This window comes from Carassius carassius, chromosome 37, assembly GCF_963082965.1.
Source record: "Carassius carassius chromosome 37, fCarCar2.1, whole genome shotgun sequence".
Classification (NCBI taxonomy): domain Eukaryota; kingdom Metazoa; phylum Chordata; class Actinopteri; order Cypriniformes; family Cyprinidae; genus Carassius; species Carassius carassius.
The window spans coordinates 17,248,282-17,270,473 of NC_081791.1; the positions used below are offsets into that span (position 1 = coordinate 17,248,282).

The following is a 22,192-nucleotide window of genomic DNA, read 5'->3' on the forward strand; positions in this document are numbered from 1 at the left end:
GGCGTGGGTATACTGTTCCCCATAGTGTCCCCTCAGAGGACGCAGTTCGAAGTTCCCTTGACAGGGAACGTCTCTGGTTACGAATGTAACCATGGTTCCCTGAGAGGGAACGAGACACTGCGTCCTCTAGCTCCCTGCCATGCTTCGGACGCAAGCTTCACGAAGAAGATAAGTGTCGGGTCCAACGGGCGCGTATTTATAGTCGCGCTGGTAGTGACGTCAGAGGCTGTCGCCGGCCAATTCAGACGCAGTGTCTCGTTTCCTCTCAGGGAACCATGGTTACATTCGTAACCCAAGACGTTTTTGCTTGTACTGAAGCTCAAGATGTTTAAATCTTGCTGGAGGACATTATGATTTTTTCACGTACTTGTGGTGTTAATGCAGCTCAAATGCTGTTGACATTAAAGGAAAAGAGAGACAAACCAAATAATAAGACATTCTGAAATATATGCATTTTTAGTTCAACTTTTGGTTAAAGGGAGAAAACAAAGTACAATGGATGCAGGTCAAAAACATTAATCTAGTGGAACAACAACAATTAAAATATAGCAAAGTGGAACACAACAAATACAGCCTTTACACCCTCATGTCATCCCACACAACTTTCTTTTTTCAGATAAATACAAAGGGTTTTAGAAAAATAATAATCCATGTTTCTGCAATCTGCGTATAATGCAGGTGTGCAGCATGTCCAAAGATGAAGCTTCAAAAACTACACAAAGTGAATATGACAACCTTGTTGACGATAGGTGTGTGTAAGAAAAAAACAAACACTAATTACAAATAATAGTAATTATTAAAATAGCGATAAAGATAATAAGAAGAATAAGAATAAGTTTATTTTATATAGTGCCTTTCTAAAAACAAAAAAAAAAATAAACTCAAGGTCACTTTATGATAATATAGGAAATAAATGTGTCAGCAAGGATAGCCTACAGATGTATCACGATAAACAAAATCAGATCATACAGCCAGGATCATACAGTCAGGGATCAGATAAAACAGTAAGGAATCACAGAAACAAGAAGCAAAAAGATATTTAAGGTGGGTTTTGAAATCGTGTTGTGAGGAGGTCACGGATGTGTTTGGGAATAAAGTTCCAGAATAGGCAGAGATCCAAAATGCCCGTCCTCCAAACAATGTTAAGTTGTGCCGTAGAACAATTAAAATATTGACCATGGTATTAGCTTTGTATGGTTTTTGAAGTGGTCTCATATAATTATATGGGCTAAAAATCTTTGTTAGAAAAAAAAAATTAATTAACAGTCCTAAGTGTTATTCAGTATATCATTATAATATGACTTATCCACTCCCTTAATTTATCCACACTTATCCACACACTTAATTTAACATACATTGTTGTAACATTTAGAGATTGGAGAGTTGTAACATTTAATGAATAAAGTAATCATGGCCACTAAAATATAAATAGAATTTAAACTCTTTAAACTTTGACACTGTACCTCAGTATTCTTTCTCAGATTTGATTGTGAACTTTTGAAGCCAGAAATTTACCTGATAAAAGTTATAACTGAAGCTGATATGTAAAAAAACAAACCGGTTCTTACACGTCAAAAGCATGTTCACAATATTTAATGTGCATTAGAATAATAATGCAAAAATGTAATGAGTACTTGTCAAGGTTAAATAAGATTGTAAGGAGTAAAAGGAGCTGTTTTTCTTCAAATATGTAATCAGGTACAAGTAGGCAGTTTAAATTGTACTTGAATAAATTACAAATACCCCTAAATAATACTTACATATAGTTATTAAGTAAAATTACTCAAGTATTTTTGTATATTTAAACCTCATGTAAAACAGTAACAAATGGAATGGAATTGAAAGTAGCATAAATTGGAAAGTCAGGTAATCTATACACTCATTTTCACAGCTTGCTTATGCTTCCATCTAGTGGACATGAAACAAATTTGCTACTGAGAATGAGTTTTGTGAGTTCTTTTAGCTAATCATAGTATATTTTATTGTAGATTATTTTTGTTTTAAAATAGACTGACTTGTATTTAGCCTCACAAACACTGCATGACACTACATAACTGTAGTTTGGTTTAAAGGCATAAAATCAGTCAGAAATCAGTCAGGGTTCATGGCCCCCAGTCTGCAAGCTGAGAATGTTGCCATGATGATACCAGATGCACAAGCGAGCCAGAAAAATTGTAAGATTTAAAATAAAAGAGAGATAGGAAAAGGTTAAATCACAGCATAATGCATGTATGGTCATACTGTATTTAACTTATCTGTTTACACTGATCTGGCTATATAATTGCAAAAACAAACTCTTACTCAATCTTAGAGCAGTAGGATCTGATCACTGCAAACTTGTTTCTGTGTAGGCCCACACATGGATCCTCTTCATTCAGGTTCTTGCTCCTCATGTCAGTTTACTTCAGTAACACATAATATAGATTGTAATGTCAAGAGTGTTTAATTCTGACATTTTGTTCTTGGATATTTGGTATTGAGCTCAGGCTGCGTGAATCCTTGATAGAGCTCATCTGTCTGTCAAAACAAAAGGTCAGTTTCTTCAGTCACTTGGAGAGCACATCGACGGGCACTGAGACAATAGGTTAAAACTCTGAGAATGAAGAAAGAAAAAATGTAACATACAGTACAAAGCATTTAAAAAATTCAAAGTGTTGACCCAGTCAAACCACACAGTCTTTCTTAACAACAGTCTTCAGTTCTCAGAGCTTTTCCTTTGAGAATTGAGGAACATTTACTTTGTTGGTCCTGAAGAAAGATTTAATCTTAATAATCGAAAACTGTCAAATGTGAGTGATTTTCACTCTGCATAATTCAGTTCGGCATTCAAGGGATCTTTAGTTGCATTTCACTTTAAATGAATTGAGTGCCCTTTCACTGGTATTTGCATAACCAAGATGATGTGATTTTCTCATCCATATATGATATATTTCTGATCAAGCAAACATGATAGAGGTTTTTCTATTAAAATTTAAAAATGGGGTTGTTGGTTAACTCAGAACAAATAATTTGTGCATTTGATGGCCAACAATCTGTAGAATCTTAAAAATAAAGGTTCTTTATTTCCTATTAACAGTTCATTGAATTTAACATCCATGTCTTTATATTATTAAAATATTCTTCTTAGGAAAAATGGTTCTTTTAAGAACTACTACTCAGCGAAAGCTTCTTTGAAGAACCCAAAATGGTTCTTCTATTGCATTTCTTGATTTTTAAGAGTGTATTTTAACATAAAGCTTCATAAATTGGAAATAATACGTTATATAATTCATACTTTCACTGTATTTCACTGACTTCATCTTTCAAGCACTCTCTGGAGGATGGAGAGAGGCCAGAGACTCATGGCTCCTCCCTCAGTGTTAGTAAAAACATTTCAGCCAAATGAGAGAGCCAGCGAATTTGAAACCCTGGAAGTCCGTGTTTCCGGTCCCTTCTCCTCTCACATGCTCACTAGAGGACAAGGGCGGCCCATAAGCAGCTGCAGAACATCAGCCTCACAGAGCTTGGAGGGTTCTTTTATTTTGTGGAGTACCTGAAAGTGTCCCTTCTCCAAAACCACCATGAAAGCTACCATATTCTTCATTCTCTTGACCATTTTGGCTTGTTCAAAAGGCCAGTACCACTATCAAGGCTTGATGAACTATTTGGAAAACAGGATGCTTGCTATGGAGGTAAGAGCAATTTGGCATATCTGGCTGCATTTCAGCATTCTTTCTACATTCCTGCTAGTTTTCAGCCATTTTACAAAGACGTCCACTTTTCTAGACATGCATGTCTCACATCTACTTTCTTTTCTCGAGTGAAGTTGTACCCCAGAGCAGAAAAAACATCTCTCTGATTGATAGAACAGTTTCTCAGTAAGGCTGAACTGAAAAAATATAACACTGATTCAATAACCTATCAATAACCTATAGTCCATTCAACTATTAAACAGTCTTTTTCATAAAATGAGAGTGAGGTTGGGTACAACAGGACTGAAAGCTCCTTAAAATAAATATATTTTTTTTCCTGGTCCCAAAGTACAGTATATGATTACTGGAAAAAAAAGTTTTTTATGAATATTTAATGGAGCAACAAAATGTATGCAAAACAAAGTTTGTTTTGATTCAAAATCATGTAATATTAAATTCAGCTAGAGCAGCTAGCCTGGAGCAAAAGGCCCTTGGGGTGACAACAGTGATATGCTGTGCATATTTATTAGCAATATTGGCAATTTGGCTCCATATTCACATACTTTTAATACAGTAATATATTTTGGTGAAACGTTTGAGCATTGTTCTGTAGCCCTTACAGCAAGGGGGCTTTGCATCTCAAATCATTAAACCTATTTGACACCTGCTGAAATAACTGATTTAAGCACTTTGAAGTAAAACCTAAAAAAAAAAAAAAAAAAAAAAAAAAAAAATTTTTGAAAGTTTAGGGTCAGTAAGTATTTTTTTCTATTTTTTTCTTTTTATTCAGCAAGAATGCATTAAAGACATTTATAATGTTACAAAAAACACACACATTTTCAAACTTTATTCAGTAAAAATCCTGAAAATAAGTATCATGGTTTTCTCAAAACCATTAAGCAGCACAACTGTTTTCAACATTGATCATAGTTAAAAATGTTTCTTAAGGATCAAATCAGCATATTAGAATGATTTCTGAAGGATCATGTGTCACTGAAGACTGGAGTAATGATGCTGAAAATTCAGTTTTGACATCCCAAGGATTTTAAATATATTAAAATAGAAAACATTATTAAATTGTAAAATTATTTCACAATAAATTCGAATTTTAAAATATATGTGATCATTTAACTTATTCTCATAAAGCCATGATCTTTTGTCAACGATCCATTGTACCCTATTATTAAAGTTTATTTTATCAAAATATTATATACAATTAAGTCACTGTATAGCTGTAAATATGTTGCATATTAATGCTTTTCTCTTATTATATCTGATATATGGAACTGAAGCGTCTCAAAAATGTTGACTCCGACTCGGCAAGAACAGGTGAATTTCTAAATTGTAGAGGCAATGGTTTTTCACATTTGTTCAAAACGTCTCAAGGTTACGAATGTAACCCTGGTTCCTTGAAGGAACGAGACGCTGTGTCGAGCGCTTTGGGGAACGTCCCTGACGAGACCGACTCTGAATATCATGTGCAATCTGTCCAACGGAAGGGCGTGACGTCACGGGCGGGATGACGTAGCGACCAGGAAGCTATAAAAGCACGTGCCGTGCAGCTGGCTTCAGCTTCGAGTATGGAAGCAAGCGCCGGCAGGGGTGCCGGGAGTATGGCTCTGCGATGCAGCGTCTCGTTCCTTCAAGGAACCAGGGTTACATTCGTAACCTTGAGACGTTCCTTTTCAGGAACTCGAGCTGCGTCGAACGCTTTGGGGAACGATGTGCCCACGCTGCCAGACTTCCAAATCCCTGCCTAGTGTGTATCCGAAGAGCACAGCTAAGACGAGAGAACAGAAGAGCCCGGAGTGGCTCGCATATCAAGGTCATAACATCGGATAAATGTAAAGGGCGTGGACCACCCCGCAGCGTTGCAGATGTCCAAGAGGGACACACCTGCTGAGAAGGCCCGAGAGGCTGCCATACCCCGAGTAGAGTGAGCCTTGGCTCCCAAAGGAAGGGGAAGACCAGAGGACTCATAGGAGACGTTGATAGCCTCGACTATCCAACGACTTAGGGTCTGCTTGGAGGCAGGAGACCCCTTTTTAGGAGGACCGTAGCAAACAAGAAATTGGTCGGATTTTCTCCACAGGGCAGCTCTGTGGACGTATGCGTCCAGTGCTCGCATAGTTTCCTCGTTGAGGGAGCTCTGGATTGGAGGAGGGTCTCAACAACCTCAGTTGAGAGCCCTCAGGGGCCACACCCACAGTTTCCACAACTCCGGGCGAGGGTGAATTATCGTGCCCTGCGCCTGTGAGAGTAGGTCTGTCCTGATCGGTATCTCCCACGGAGAGCCGTCGAGGAGCGAGACTAGATCTGCAAACCATACTTGGCCCGGCCAGAACGGGGCTACTAATAACAGACGGACCCCGTCCCGGCGTACTCTCGCCAGAACTCCCGGGAGCAGAGCAATAGGGGGAAATGCGGACAGACGAAGCCTCGGTCAGGTCTGTACCATAGCGTCCAGTCCCAGAGGAGCTGGATGAACTAGAGAGAACCCGAGGGGACATTGCAATGTCTCCTGAGTCACAAAGAGGTCCACCTGGCCTGTGCCAAATACTCTCTATATCTGCTTCACCACCTCGGGGTGAAGTTTCCATTCCCCGTGCCTTGGCCCCTGTCTCGACAGTATGTCTGCTCCCACATTCAATCTCCCAGGAATATACAGTGCTCTGAGCGAGAGGAATTTGCCCTGGGACCACAGAAGGATCTGGTGTGCCCGCTTGTACAAGGGGTGTGAAAGCAGACCCCCCTGGTGATTGATATAAGAGACCACTGATGTGTTGTCGGTGCGCACCAACACATGGTGACCTCTCAGGTCTGGGAGGAAATGTTTCAATGCTCGATAGACCGCTAGCATCTCTAGGCAATTGATGTGGCATGTCAGATGGCGACCGCTCCACAGACCGCGGGCAGGGTGGCCACTCATGACTGCACCCCAACCGGTGAGGGACGCATCTGTCGCTAGCGTTACACGGCGACAAAGAGCTCCCAGCACTGGGCCCTGATTCAAGAACCAAGGTTTCTTCCACATATCTAAGGCACGAAGGCATCGCTGCGTGACCTTGATAACTCGAAGTGGATTCCCCCTCGGGGAAAAGCCCTTGGACTTGAGCCACCACTGCAGGGGTCTCATGTACAGCAGGACAAAAGGTATCACGTTGGACGCAGCTTCCATCAGACCTAAGAATCTCTGAAATTGTTTGACAGTGAGTGACTGGCCTTCTTTGACTCTCTCGACTGATGTGAGGATTGACTTGATCCGAGCAGGAGACAGACGTGCCTGCATCGTGGTCGAATTCCACACTATGCTTAGATAGGTGGTTCTCTGAACTGGAGAAAGTACACTCTTCTTGGCGTTTAGTCTCAAACCCAGCTCCCCCATATGTGCGAGAACGACATCTCGATGTCGAAGCGCCATCTGCTCTGATTGAGCTAGAATCAACCAATAATCGATATAATTTAGAATGCAGATGCCCTGCATACGGAGGGATACCAGAGCCGCATCTACACATTTCGTGAACGTGCGGGGTGAGAGTGCAAGGCCGAAGGGAAGTACTCGATATTGATAAGCTTTGCCCCCGAAAGCGAACCTCAGAAACTTCCTGTGTTGTGGAAGAATGGATATGTGGAAGTATGGGTCTTTGAGATCTATTGTCACAAACCAGTCCTCGGATCTGATTTGAGCTACAACCTGCTTGACAGTGAGCATTTTGAACTTCAGTGGCATAACTGAGCGGTTCAGGTGACGTAAGTCTAAGATCGGACGCAACCCCCCATGCTTCTTTGGAACTATGAAATACCAGCTGTAAAACCCCGATTCCCTGTCTAGAGGAGGGACCACCTCGATGGCCTCCTTCCTTAATCGGGTATTCACTTCTTGTTCCATAACCAGAGCCTGCCGGGGGCCGACTACTGTTGGTGTAACCCAGTTGGACTTCGGCGGTGGATGACCGAACTGAATACAGTAGCCTTTTTCTATTGTACGCAGGACCCAATGAGATACATTTGGCAGTAGTTTCCACGCTGCTAAATAATCTACTAAGGGAATCAGTCTCTCGAGACTGACCTCTGGTGTAAGAGGTCCCGGAAGGGGCGGCGAGCATTCCCAGCTCCGCTACGCTCCCGGGCGGAAATAACTGGGAGCAGCGCTCACTCGAGTCCGCTGCGCCCTGAAACTCTGGCAGGGTTGGCAGACCGACCTCCTGAGGGCACTGAGGTGAGGCGGGCACCGTATAATGAGGTGGACCGCGCTCTACCCCAGTAGGGGCTACCCTCTGGATCCCTATGCCACTGGCGTAAGGATCTCTTTGTCGAGGACTTCCGGGCCTCGATAACTGTTTTTAAATCAGGCTTAGATTTGGAAGTCCCCGACTCAGAGCGTCGCTGAGGCCCTCTGTCCCGATGTGGGGGAACACGAGAGGCGACACTCTGCTTTTGTGCTTCCCGATATGAGGAGCTGGCATGTGGCGTGGGCATCTCCCACCCAGATGCACCACGAGAGCGACGAGGGAGGAAATTCTGGAACGCCGCCGCCTGTTTACGTGCCTCCTGGAACCTGTCGACGACAGTATTGACTGTGTCGCCAAACAGGCCAGAAGGCTGAAGCGGGGCGTCCAGGTGGCAGACCCTGTCCCTCTCTTTAATTTCTGACAGGGTCAGCCATAAATGCTTCTCCGCGGCCACTAAGGCTGCCATAGACCGCCCAATCTCGTGAGCGGTCTCTTTAGTGGCGCGGAAGTAGAGATCAGCGGTCCTTCTAAGCTCTTGAATATCATCAGACTTGATCCCCTCCCCCTCGTCAATATCCCCACATATCTGCCACATAGCCTTTGCCCACCAGCGAAGATGTAACTCTGAGAGGCTTGGTGGGCAACGTCGGAGCCTTTAGAGACGATGCCGACCCGGGTGACAGATAGCCCGCGAGCGCCTGTTCAACCCGTGGCACCGCTCTATAACCCCGCTCTCCCAGCCCCATCACGTTGCCATAATATAGTGAATCGGGGCCGAAGAGGCGGGTCGAATATGGGTGATTCCACGATCTCATGATTTCGTCGTGGAGATCGGGAAAGAATGGAAGGCTCTGACGTGGAGGTGGTTGCCTCGGCCGCAGAAAGCGTTCATCTTGCTTACTTTTCTGCGGCTCAGTATGTTTCTCAGCGGGCCATTCGATTTTTAATCTATCAACCGCGCAAGTAACCACCTCCAAAAGCTCCTCATATTGGGGCGACAGGGGTGGCGAATCCCCAGCGACAGTCTCCACATCGACCTCCTCGGAGGAAGAGAGGTGAAGAGCTGATCCCTCACCCTGGGGGGAAGAAACCGACAAGCGTGCTTCCGAAACCCAGGGTTTGGGCGCCGGATCTGGCAGATGAGGAAGGAGATAAGGACTGGCCTGTCTCCATTCCCTCTGACGGATCCACCTGCGAACCCCACGAGTGCAGCAGCCGTTCTGCCTCCTCGAAGAGAGCCCTCCGGGATCGAAGCGTCCGCATTGGCAATCGTTCACAATGCGGACAGTCGGCCCCCTCGAGAGACGACTCAGCGTGCTTCGATCCCAGGCAAGCCACGCACAAACTGTGTGTATCCCCACCCGTGATGTAGCGAGGGCAGGGAGGAACACACAATCTATAACGTGGCTTGGAATCGCCCCTCACATTTTTGGTCTTTGCTTTCACTTTTGGCATATTGAGCTGTTCTACCGATCTTTTAATGCTTAAGAGACAGACAACAATAAATAGGACCAACAGGATAGACTTTTGACATGCACACACAGAGTGCTTGCTGACAGATGCGAAGCTGAAGCCAGCTGCACGGCACGTGCTTTTATAGCTTCCTGGTCGCCACGTCACCCCGCCCATGACGTCAGGCCCTTCCGTTGGACAGATTGCACACGATATTCAGAGTCGGTCTTGTCAGGGACGTTCCCCAAAGCGCTCGACGCAGCTCGAGTTCCTGAAAAGGAACTATTTATTGTACTTCCCTCGAGTCCTTTCGAAAATACTCTCAGACATTACTCAGGTTCTCCATCCCCTGACTCCAGATAATGATCGTGATAAACCTTTCAAATAATGAATGAGCTTTTTGTTCTACAGTTTCCGTGACTGGGAAAAAGAGAACACTTCTGCACCATTATTACCACAAGCTCTTTAATAATGCACAGAAAACTCATCACTGCGATAAGTTTATCACTGGAAAGAATTTGCTGCACTCTGTGATCATCTGAGTGACTCATTAGTGTGTTTGTCATTCTTCCAGGAACGCATTGCCATGTGGCATGAACAGAACAATCGTTACACCTCTGACCTGAAGGAATTCAGGCAGCAGGCCGCAGACCTGTTGGAGAAGTTAGGCAAGGAGCACAACAAACTGCATTCAGACATGGAGGGCGCAGGAGCACGGGTAGACCGTGTGGAGCGTGAAATGGACTATATTGAAACCAAAAATCCCCCTAAGCCTTGTGTGAAAGCAGCAGACAAAATGGTGGAACAGGACGTGGTTGTCAGAGAGAGGAAGAAGGAAGAGTTCTTTGAGTTGTCTGGTAAGTCGGGAGAATTGAGTTTTGACAGCTGAAGCATAACTTTTGATCATGTACTTTCAGTCTTGGTCGAGGGAGACTAGCTAAATTTAGCATGCTATTACACAGTAGAGCAGTTTGGGGGAAAGGTTTGGAGTTTTCTCTGGAAAATTGTGACACTGGAAAATCAAACTGGGAGAATGAATAGCTGCAATTCAAGACAGAGAGTATGAACGATGAGAATGTGCTTTGATTTAAGACATTTGTTTGTTTTGAGAACTAGCATCCCAATTACACTCCCCCATACTTTGATTGTGCTGTAGGCCGTGTGGCCGTCTCATAAACAGTCTTTGCTTTGATGGTAAAAACCCTGGCTTCTGCTAATGCTTGGCTTATACCGGGGGTTTATTGATTTAGAGGAAACATGTGGTGTGTTCTGTTGATTAGGAAACAAGGAATGAAGAATCAAGCCAATCAGCTCACTGGATTAGCCAGTTGGCTTTTGGTTAAGATGTTACACAACTGTTGGCTTGTAGTCTATTTTGTTAATATGATGGAATCAAAGCAGACAAATGTAAATGTGTTCCATTTGGCTGCTCTTCTGTCTCCACTGAAGTGTCGTGTTGTTAACACTGTGTATAGTCCAGTAAATACCAAGACATTAGCAAAACAAGACATTCATTTTTTTTTCCAAGACTGAATCCAAAATTCCAATCCATGTAATTAATGTATTTATTTGGCAACAAAAGTTACATACATATGTTGTACATTAATGTTTCCGGAAAAAAAGTCTCTTTTGCTCACCAAGGCTGCCTTTATTTGATCATAAAATGCATTAAAACATTAATATGTGTGAAATATTATTACAATTTACAATTCATGTAATGAATGAATAAATAAACGAAGAACTGTATTACTGGCCCCAAATTCTTTAACATTACTGTATATATTATCAAAACAATGTTATAACAAAGAGAAGCACTGACAAGGGAATCCACAAATAAAAAGTGGGAAAAAATAATAATAGTAATATAATATAAAATATCCATTAGCATATATTTGATTGAACGATTGCTATAAGCTTTATTATATATATTTTTTGGAACAATCTGACTCTCTTTAATTTATTGAATATGTTTAATAGAATTTTAGCAGCAAAATGTGACAAAGTATGAAAGACAAATCTATTAAAGCCCAAAATGTTTCAATAAATTATGTGTCTTCAAAATTATGTATCTTAGAAATAGTTCCCAATGGCCTGTGTATTATAATGAAGAGTATTAACAGATATCCTCATTAAGCCCCACACAATCCTCCCTTGCCTGCAAATTTATGACAGCTGACATGTCATTTAAGGGTGGATCTTTCACTGCTGAAGGCTCACAATGTGAGTTTTCTTGGTTTATTTCTTTAATAAAGAAAAACAAGGGTTTAAACTCACAATCTTGGCTTCATTTTTCATAAAGCGCGCTTCCAGTGCTTGTGCAAACTATGCAGTCTGTATAAATTGCTTTCAGAGTTTGCCATATTAATCATAAACTCTTCCCATTGACATTAATCATGTTTGTTTTCATCGTCAGTGTGCGTGAACATCATATCCAGCCTAAAAGCTATGAAGATCCTTAAGAGATTGGGAAGCCCGAAAGGTGTCTGGACCAAAGATGCCAGATCAGCAAAAGTCTATGTTTTTAACGGAACGTCCGACAACACACTGTACGAGTTCAACTCCGTGCAAGATCTTTCAGCATTATCAGGCGTGTCTAAAGGCAGGCTGATCACTGTGCCCACCGCTTGGAATGGGACTGGTCATGCAGTCTACGATGGCTTTCTCTATTACGTCAGTGAAAGTTCAGAGCTCCAAGTTATCAAGTATGACCTCAAGAATGGTTCTGTTGCAGACAGTGCAGTTTTTCCCATGGATGACCGCAGCCCGGTGTACCAGCTCAATCCAGAGACACTGGTGGACCTGGTGGCAGATGAGGATGGGCTATGGGCGCTGTATCCGGCTGGAGACACTATTAATCTTGCTAAAATGGATATAGATTCTCTGGATATAGAGCTGATGTGGGACACGGCGTGTCCAAGGAATAATGCTGAAGCTGCTTTTATTGTCTGCGGCACGGTCTATGTGGTTTACAACACCAAGCCACCGAGCCGCTCGCGTGTGCAATGTGTGTTTGATGTGAATGACATGGTAAGCAGCGGAGAGGCCCCTTTGATTTATTTCCCCAGGCGCTATGGTGCCCATTCCAGCCTCAAATACAATCCTGAGGAGCGGCAGCTCTATGCTTGGGATGATGGGTACCAGATTCTGTATAAACTATCGCTGAAGAAGAAGTTATGGGCGATTATGCCACCACCTGAGGAATAGTGGACCTTTTTTTTTTTAGCTCTTAAAGGTCTGTATGTTCCTGGGTTCGAAGAGTTTGTGATTTTCCTGGAAAACATAAATCCATAAATTACTCACCTTCCTATTATCAAGTCTTTATGGATTAATTTTTTCTAAAGAAAACTGAAGAAAACATATTTCTTTCATTCAGTAACAATGGACGAGAATTGAGGTGTTTGAGCTTCAAAAAGCACACAAAACCAACATAAGTCAGAACTTTTAAATTAATTGGTTGATCCAGTTCACAATGATTTGCTCACGACTGAACCTGGTCTCAAGTTCAATTCACTGATACTGAAGTGGAAGATTATCTGTTCATTTGAATCAACTTTAAATCTCAAACAAGATGAAAAAAAAATTGTTTTACCTGTAATTTTATGTTAAAATTTAAACCCTGCTCTTTTTCTGCATTATTACAGTTTTTTTCGATTGCTAAACGATAGTGAGCACAACTGGAGCTACATGTGCAAAACTCTAACTTCAGTCTGCACTAACAACAGTCACCTGAGCTAAACAGTTCACATCACCTGCAAAACTCATTCCAAGCAACACAACTCTTAACACATGGCTCAAAACAGGCTCAGTGCTGCCAAACACTACACACAACCCTCACTGAGATAACACACACTGTCACTCAGAACACACTGAGAGGAAAAACACTAGCATCAAACACCAATACAGAAAATACACACTTTTAATCTTTACAGTTTGAACAATTTCAGTGACTTCATACAAAGTCATATTTTCTTCAAAGAAAAGAGTGACATTCTTTCACATGATTTATTTACATTTTTAGAACATAACAATTCTTTAAGGTAAATGAAAATTAGCAGTTTGCTTCAATAGTCTGTAGTAATTTACGGAATTACAGTAATGAGAAAAAAAGGTAGAAACTAAAAGTACATACTGTAATTCGAACAAATAATTTTCATGGCTAATCCTGAAATTGCAATCAGGAGTGTTTGAAATCTCTTCTGTTTTGAATGTGTGGTTCACAGTTTTGACAGCTGTGTGTTAGCATTTGAACAAAGTGCTGTAAATCCACAGTGTGTAGAGTTAAACTGTGTTCAAGCAATGAAAAACGAACTAGAGTTTGGTCCACATGAACTGCTGCTGTGCAGACTGTAGTTAGAGTTTTGCACATGTGACTCCAGTTGTGCTCACTGTCGTTTAGCAATCGAAAAAAAAACGGTAATTTAAGATAACTTAAATATAGGCCTGTTTCTCATAAAACAGAAGACTTGAAATATAATCTCTTTTATAATATAAACACAACCACTTTTATTATAGTAGTTTTGTTTCCTTGCTGCAGTCCAGTCCATTGTAATTAAATGGTCAACAGCATTCAGAAAAAATATTAAATAATAATAATTAAAAAAGTATTTGGTTTTGGAACAACTTGACAATAATGGCATTTTTGGGTGAACTTATCCTTAATCTTTAAGAATACACAGGTATATTGCTTTTGTTGCACATATTATAAAAAATATGAAACTCAATAAGTGATTGCTAACCCACAATTTGTGATTTGATGTTCACAAGATTGAGAAGAAGAACTCCATCCTTGAAATGACTGAACAAACATTTTATTTTGGCATTTTTGAAATACAAGAACTTTTTCAAACATTACAAGTTATATTGCAAGTACAAATGATCAATACAAAATTAGAAAGTTGTTCAGATTCACAAGGGGGCAAAAACAGGTTGTTAAAACACCAGCACACAGGAGTTAGTGATGAGGTAAAGAACCAGATCTAAACCTTATTAATTTTATATTCACCTACAGAAACACACTCTTGTTATCGGAGTATTACAACATTGGTGATATTGTAAAAATGGGACCAAAAGTTGTACTTTGTCACAACCATTTCTTCAACAAGTTGACTTGGAATTTTTAAAGATTCTGTTAAAATATTAAATCAATTTTACTATATAGAAATATTTAAAGCTTAACAGATACCGTAGGGGATGATGGAGGACATTGTGTAAAACTAGCCCCAAGTGCCATGTATATTTTAAGATATTTCAGCAACACCAGCTGGAGATCAGTGTAAAGTCTTTGCTCTGGTATCTTGAACTGTGCCCACCATCTGTCAATTGACTTCCTGCATAGTAAGTTATTTCTATCAAGGGTCAGCTCTTGTGCATTTGTACGCACATTGCATTTTCTGTGTTTTCTTATTTCAAACATAGAGTCAAAATGTCCAGGAGTTTGAACAGAAGTTCTGAACTAATGTATTTTCTATGCATTTATGTAATTTGTTTCCAGCATATACAGTGTTGTAACTACTTCTTCCTTTTTAAATGAATAAATGAGTTTAACTACAGTAATCATAATTAAGCATTTAACAGGGGTTTGCCTAAACACCTCTGTTAAATGTAAATACCAAGTTAAACTATGTTATAAATGAATTAACCATGTAAAACAAAATGATTGAAACCACAGGGATAAACTAAATAAAATATTGCGGGCAATGAAAGTATTGAATTTTGTTAAACCATTTATGACGCTTAAAATCCAAAAAGTAATACTATTATTTTGATTGCTCAGTTTAACTTTGTTATGCATTACATATTATAAAATTAATTATTGGGCAACATGGCATTCGTTTTTTATTCTTTTTAATTTACAGAAACTGATCAGTCAAATTGTTGAGTTATACAGATAACTGATTCACCGTTTAATTCACATAGTTTCAAGTATCCCTTTTGTCTACATGAAAATCAAACAAGCAAATAAAATTTTTAATCAGAAGAGGAACGTTAGTTAATTGCCTATAGTTTTATGCTGTAATGTTAACCCTGCTCTTTTATACAATACAGAATATGAACACACACACACACACACACACACACACACACACACACACACACACATATATATATATATATTATATAGATAAATTTGAGCATACATTGTTTACTCAAGACATTTTCCCAGACAATGTGTCAAAATACAGAAAACTTTGACAGTCCAATTTTACTTACAATGAAATTACATGTCAAAAGATGAATGACGTGTCAACATTAGATTGAAACAGCAGGAGGATTCAAAAAGGAATTTAATTGCTATTAAAAGTAGTGCTACTAATATACAGAACCGCTTCTGTAGCTCTTTAAATGCTATTGTAACAAAGTGAATAAAAGCCACATAAATCAAATCAGACCTCTATGAATATTTCAGCACTTTTACCTTAAATGCCCACTTTTGTACTCCAGGTCTCGCCGATGAATATTAATGTAATCAAAAGTTTTTTCAGCTACATTTGAAGTGTTTTTGTGTGCGAACAGGAACTTCTTTACAAGTAAACGTCTTTGTTTTGGCAAGATATTAATGGATAGGAAAAGTTTTTTGTGCTCCGATAAATTTAGTCTCTTTTTACACATAACATTTATACAACATCTATAAACTGATAAATATTCAAATATTCTTCATAAAATGTGTACCTTCACACAGTTTTCAGGATTTGACAAAGAAAATGGTTTGTTCTTAGTATACAGCACATGACAAATCCATTCCTTTCTTTTTCTCACTCACACAAAACAATGTCCTTTCCCTCAATATTTTACTGTATACACCAACCTTTCTGACCTCATTCCCAGTACTTCCAAGAGTTGATCCAACTATCAAAATCTTTAGATCTGAGCAGAGCCATCTATAAAGAGCCTTGCAGTGTTGTGCAGAAACTTCTGTTTGCATATAGACTGCTTGCAGAACACTGCATCGGATTTCAAATGCTTTAGGAAAATTAATATGGGAAAGAAACATCTCCGCTGACGATACCAACCTATTCTAGGTACACAACATTGGCTTTGAATAGTATTTTAGGTACAGAGGTTTGTACAACACTCCTAAGAATTGACTGAGGATCGTACGGACTGGAACAGCTTGAACATGGTGAACATCAGGGCAAAGACAGCAGGATCTTAGATCAGTGTTTGGGAACCATCTAAAGCAACCCACAGGAGAAAATTGAAATAGCAGGGCTCTCGTTTTCATCGGAGTGACAAACAGAGGATGCTGAGCCTGTAGTTTTACATATGGCTCTGATCAAGGGCTGGCAGGAGGTTTGGGGGAGGGACAAGACCCCTGACTGTCAAAACTGGCTGTTCTAGCTTTCCACTGTAAGAGAAGACATATGAGAAACCCATCAATGAGAGCATTATAGAGCAGTTTATTGTTATAGCAGAAGAGCTGCACTCTATAGAGTGGATTTCAATCCGTGGTTGCATGAAATTGATGTAACTGAAGTTATATTACAAGTTGAAAATGCTTGTTAATAGTGTTATTAGTATTATTTTCTATAATGAAAAATATATAAAATCAATATATGAAAAAAAATTTTAAATAATAAAAAAGTATATATTGTTTCAATTATACTGAGCAAAGCAAGCAAGTCCAATCCCATCTAATCCTGTTCCACTTAAGCAAACTGCACACATGAAAGTACAAATTAACTAGTGCTGTCAAATGATTAATTGAGGTTAATCACTTCCAAAGTAAAAGTTTTTGTTCACATATGCATGTGTACTGTGTATATTTATTATTTATATATAAATACACACAAATGCATGCATATATTTCAGATTTTTTTATGTTTATATAATGAATATTTATTTATAATATAAATTATATGAATATAAATATAGACATGTAAATACATGTAAATATTTTCAAAATAAATACTGTATGTGTGTGTTTTTATATATACATAATAAATATACACAGAACATACACAGATATTATCCAAACAACTTTTATTTTGGATGTGATTAATCATGATTAATTTTTCGTCAGCAAACAAATGAACCTACTCAACTGTTTATTTTCCTACCTGATTTTTCTCATGTTTTATGCAATTATTTGCATTTTACAATATAACACAGTTGTAAAAAGAGAATTAGCCTTTTGGAAGGACTTTGGATAGACTCAAAATATGCATTCCCATACCTAATCTACATATGTACAGTCACTGTTATGCATTATACAAAATTGCAACTTGAAAATCACTATATAGTCTGTTTTCATTAAGGAGCTCAAACTTTCCCTCTATACCAGTGCCGGTCTCTGACAAAACTCATAATCTAGCACTAGTTTTATAACTTGAGGAATATGAAAAGGTTAAAACATTTCAATACATGCATTGAAGTCAATTACAATTTATTTGATATGTCAAACCTCTAACCCATGACCCAGTTTAAAAGTACCCCAATTCTACTGGAAAACTGCGGACTTTGCAAGCCTGGACTAATTTATTCAGTGTAAAAATTTACAATGTAAGCATTGTTCGACTTAACTATGGTGAACACTAATCCCAATAAGGGTGATAAAATAAAATATGATAATTTAACTCAAAATCTATTGAAAACTATAACCCATTTAATTACCAAAAACAATTATTTGTGGTCTCTGAAAGCCTTTGTTTATTGCTCAGACTTACTTTATAAAATGTTCAGATTAAAGAGCAAGAGCTACACCTCCAAACACAATGCACAGATGCCTAGACCTGACCTCAGCTGAATCATATTTATTGATGTTTGTTCAAAACAAAAGCAAATTTTATTAAAACTGCATATTATTATTTTGAACACAGTAAGAACATTATTAAAATAAACAAAGGGACCAAAATGTGATAACCTAACATTTGCATAGGGCCAAATAAAATTTTCCCCCCTCATGATTAACTCTTGATCACAGGTCAGAAAGGGGACAGAATTTTTAGTGTGTGAATTAAAATCAGCACTGACATATTCTTCTCATGTATTATTCATAAATCACAGCGCAAGTGTGAGGACGTGACTAGAGGGATCTGAATGTTTACAAAGAAAGATTGGTGACTGGTCAGAAATGTATTTTGGAAATGCAAATTTGCATATAAAAAAGTTATTAGTTTTATATACACAGTAATTCAGAGAGTTATTATTTCTACCCCTCATATTTGTGTTTACATTTGCTGGAGGGAGGTTACTTACCTGTTTTTCTGATTTCTTAGATTCCAGCAGGGGGTGCCAGTGTGCAATTGGCTTACGGGGGTATGCAAGCATCTCATTCCAGTGGTCTCTACCTAAACCTTCAGCACCACTGCCCAAACGGCACACACCAATTATCTCATTGTGCCCCACCCTGAAAAAATAATAAATTGTTACCAAATTTTCTATTACTCATCCTCAGCCTCAGGTCATCCAAGACACATTACATCAGCATTACATCACTTGCTCACCAGTGGATCCTCTGCAGTGAATGGGTGCCATCAGAATAAAAGTTTGAAGAGCTGATAAAAACACCACAATAATCCACAAGTAATTCACAAACTGTGTGTTTGCAATAAATCCATCACTAAGAAATTTATCCATAACATTGCTTTCTGCAGTGCAAATGTTTTACTGAATGAGAAGAGAAATATGCACAAATCCAGTAGCGTTTAAATTATGGATTATGAAGTCAAATTTTGACCAGAAGCAATGGTTTAACGATGGATTTGTTTCTTAAAAACACAGTTTTTTAATTAATGGTCTGGAGTGGACTGAAAGGATTGATGGATTACTTATTAATTATTATCATGTTTTTTCTTTTTCCAGCTATTTGGACTCTTATTCTAACGATACCCATTCACTGCAGATGATCCTTTGGTGAACAAGTTATGTAATGCTGATCTTCTCCAAATCTGTTTCAATTTAGAAACACATTCATCTACATCTTGGATGGCCTGAAAGTGAGTAAATTTTCAGCAAATTTTTGTTTTTGGACAAACTATTGCTTTAAGTGAGCCTTTTGTTAAAAGACAATGATATGAGTTTGTATGCCAGTGCAACAAACCTCTTTTGCAAAATGGTATCTGTGTAAAATATGTGCATATTCAGAGAGAGTAGATGATATGCCACAGGATAAAGAAATCAGCATACATTTACCTCAGCGTTGCTGAACTTTACGTGAGTCATTTTGTGAACCCACTGAAGAGAATTGTGAAATAGCAGTTTCTGACATTTAATAAAGTGTGTGTTCCTTTCTCAGAAACTCTCAGTACCACAAACCAACTGTTTGAGACTTGATAATGTTGGGTAAAATATATGTACCTGTTTTTTTGCCCAGACACCTGCCTGTAGAGAGGTGAGTGCTAAATGCTCTGACACCTGACCTTTTCCTCTTCCTACTAAAGCACATGAACCATGAGATCATTCTGATGTCTGGTGTTCCTGCTATTCTGATGTTTCTTGTACAGATTGTTATTTGTAATGTAGCTCAGCTTAACTGGCATGAGAACTGATGAATACTATTGGCAAATCATTTTTAGGTAAAGTATGTATACAATGTTTTAGAGAAGATGAAAACAAAAGAGAAAAATACATCCATCTTGAATAAATCAGCTTCCTTCTAGAAGCCTGAATTGCAATTTTGTCATCCTTTTCTCAAGTTATTTCAAACTGGTCAGATTTTTTTTTTTTTATTAAAAATTATTTATTATTAAATATTATTATTATTATTAGAATTATTTTCAATATAAAACTTAAAAATAGCTGTTTGTGTTACGTACAGGTCATAGTCCATGACTGAGATGTGCAAGCTGACTTGGTCCATGCTCTCTGGAGGGATGTCAAAGATAATGGCCTCATTATAAGTGGGATTCAGGGTGTTTTTCTTTGTTGTGGTCTTCTTCTTTTTCAGGCGTCTTCCATCACAAATGAGGGATACTTTCACATAGGGATCTGCTCAGAGAGAACACCATTATCAGTTCAGCTCAAATAACTTTTATTAATTTCACATTTGCAGCTTGAGCTTTTATAAATGATCTTTAAACATATTGTAGTATGCACTAGTTTCAATTAATGAATCCTCTAATAATAGCTTGAAGTTGATGAGAGTATTAGATGAGAAGATTAGAAATAAATGCCGGATATCTTCATTGAGCCATCTTAATATTCAGTGTGAATGGAAGGCCATTGAGATTTAGGGCTTTAATGGAATGGCTTGAGTGCTGTTTCTGGCATCAGAGCTGCATACTGATTTCCATCTCTCTCCATCATTGCACAGTTTGTTTGATCTATTATGCTTGTACATTAGTAAGCCATAAACTACTTCCAGCTTGGGAAGAACAAATCAGATGAGAAGTACTTGTTCTGACATGAAATTTGCTTGGGGCACTTCTTAATAGATATTATCAAGTTCACGTGAATTCAATTTTACTTCAAATGAAAAATGTTTACTCTTCAGCAGATAAAAGTAAAAATGTCTGGTGTGAGACACTGTGTCATTATAAGGGAAAAACCAAGATAGTGTGAGTAGTTCATGTTACTGGAGCTTAAAATCGTTCTCTGCATCATATTCTGAATGGTTCTTTAGACTTTTGGGTTTAATTCGCTTAGTGATGCTGCAGATTAACCTTTGGGAAATTTTGTTTATGGCAGAACAAAAGACAATTTGGAACATGAAACAATGATTAGAACATGCGGGAAATGTGCATTAACAATATATAGGAAACAAAAGAGGTTTCCAGAAACCATAAAACCAAATGGAGCAATTATCGGGAGAGTGGTGCCACTTTTTACTTCTGTTGTCCTCTTGGCAAGGAAAAACGAATACACTAATTATATTTCAAGATGTATCAACAGGTTTGAATCATTGAGGAATGCATGAATGATTTATATTTTAAATGAAAACTATTATGGCCCTTTTTATAATGTGTCTGTGAAGTACCCCACAGATCATTTATTATATCTGTCACATGCCATGTGGATAATAAATGAAGTTCTCTTTCATATCTTATTGTGCTTAACTGTCAATTATACACAAGTTTATTTTAAAAACGCCCAAGTTTGTGTGGATCTGTGTGGCAGCAGCGTAATATACAGTAAATAATTCAATAAATCCACTGCTCTCTTGTCTCCTCTGAGGCTGGGAATCTAAACAGAGTTCTGTGCTCATCAGATGAGCCAAAGATAGAACAGTTTGCATGCTTTGATCAAACTTTCGCCATTTGCAAAAACACAACTGTGGCGCCGTGGGTGGAAACTTGCAGATTATGGGGCTGTATGTAATATCACAATAATATTCCCTTTCTATATCACTGGGGGAGAAAAATCTGTGCAGCTCATCTACTCATGTTTTCTCAGCTCATGTTTTCTGGGTTGATGATGCACCGAGGACCCGTTTATATCACTTAAATATGGAAAGAGACAGATTTTCATGATATGTCACCTTTAAATCAAAAGGTGAGCATAAAAAAACCACACACACACACACACACACACACACAAACATATATATATATGACCCTTTCTCTAATCCTGAGAAGAAATGTTTAATATTTAGAATATGTAGACAAATAATTTACTTGGTTTTAAATAGTTGAAGATCACCAACATGTGTGATATACTGTATATTTTTAAACATGAAGAAATTGGCTTTGACATAAATTAGCTATGTACAAAGTTAACAAATAAATCAATAAATTAACAAACAAATACATTAATTATAAAAAATGCATTCCACTTTTCTCGTGTGTATATGATGTATGTTCACATGACTAAAATTATATTTGCTATATTAAAAGAGTGCTTTTGACACATTTTCCCCCATTTTCCCATGCTTTTAATTTCATGTCTGTATTTTGATGGTCA

The 22,192-nt window shown here is 38.7% G+C and overlaps 2 protein-coding genes across 3 annotated transcripts in view; one reads left to right on the forward strand and one right to left on the reverse strand.

Annotated features, from left to right (window-relative positions):
• The first annotated feature begins 3,403 nt into the window (after positions 1 to 3,403).
• LOC132118206 (olfactomedin-like protein 3B) lies at positions 3,404 to 18,704 on the forward strand. 2 transcript variants are annotated; one of them, XM_059527873.1, is made up of 4 exons: positions 3,404 to 3,671; positions 9,930 to 10,212; positions 11,769 to 12,587; positions 18,571 to 18,704. In XM_059527873.1, exons 1-3 carry the CDS (start codon positions 3,561 to 3,563, stop codon positions 12,557 to 12,559), a joined length of 1,185 nt encoding a protein of 394 aa, XP_059383856.1. In that variant the 5' UTR covers positions 3,404 to 3,560; the 3' UTR covers positions 12,560 to 12,587; positions 18,571 to 18,704. The 2 variants fall into 2 exon arrangements, with proteins under 2 accessions (XP_059383856.1, XP_059383855.1); XM_059527872.1 differs by lacking the exon at positions 18,571 to 18,704 and having other exon boundaries at positions 11,769 to 12,987.
• The window catches only part of LOC132118204 (synaptotagmin-6-like), a 44,675-nt gene continuing 37,728 nt past the window's right edge, over positions 15,246 to 22,192 (reverse strand). The window contains exons 5-7 of the mRNA XM_059527871.1: positions 20,110 to 20,281; positions 18,551 to 18,701; positions 15,246 to 16,700 (exon numbers count right to left, since the gene is read on the reverse strand). Coding sequence (XP_059383854.1) covers positions 16,629 to 16,700; positions 18,551 to 18,701; positions 20,110 to 20,281 — 395 coding nt within the window. The 3' untranslated portion in view covers positions 15,246 to 16,628. The remainder of the gene's footprint in view (positions 16,701 to 18,550; positions 18,702 to 20,109; positions 20,282 to 22,192) is intronic.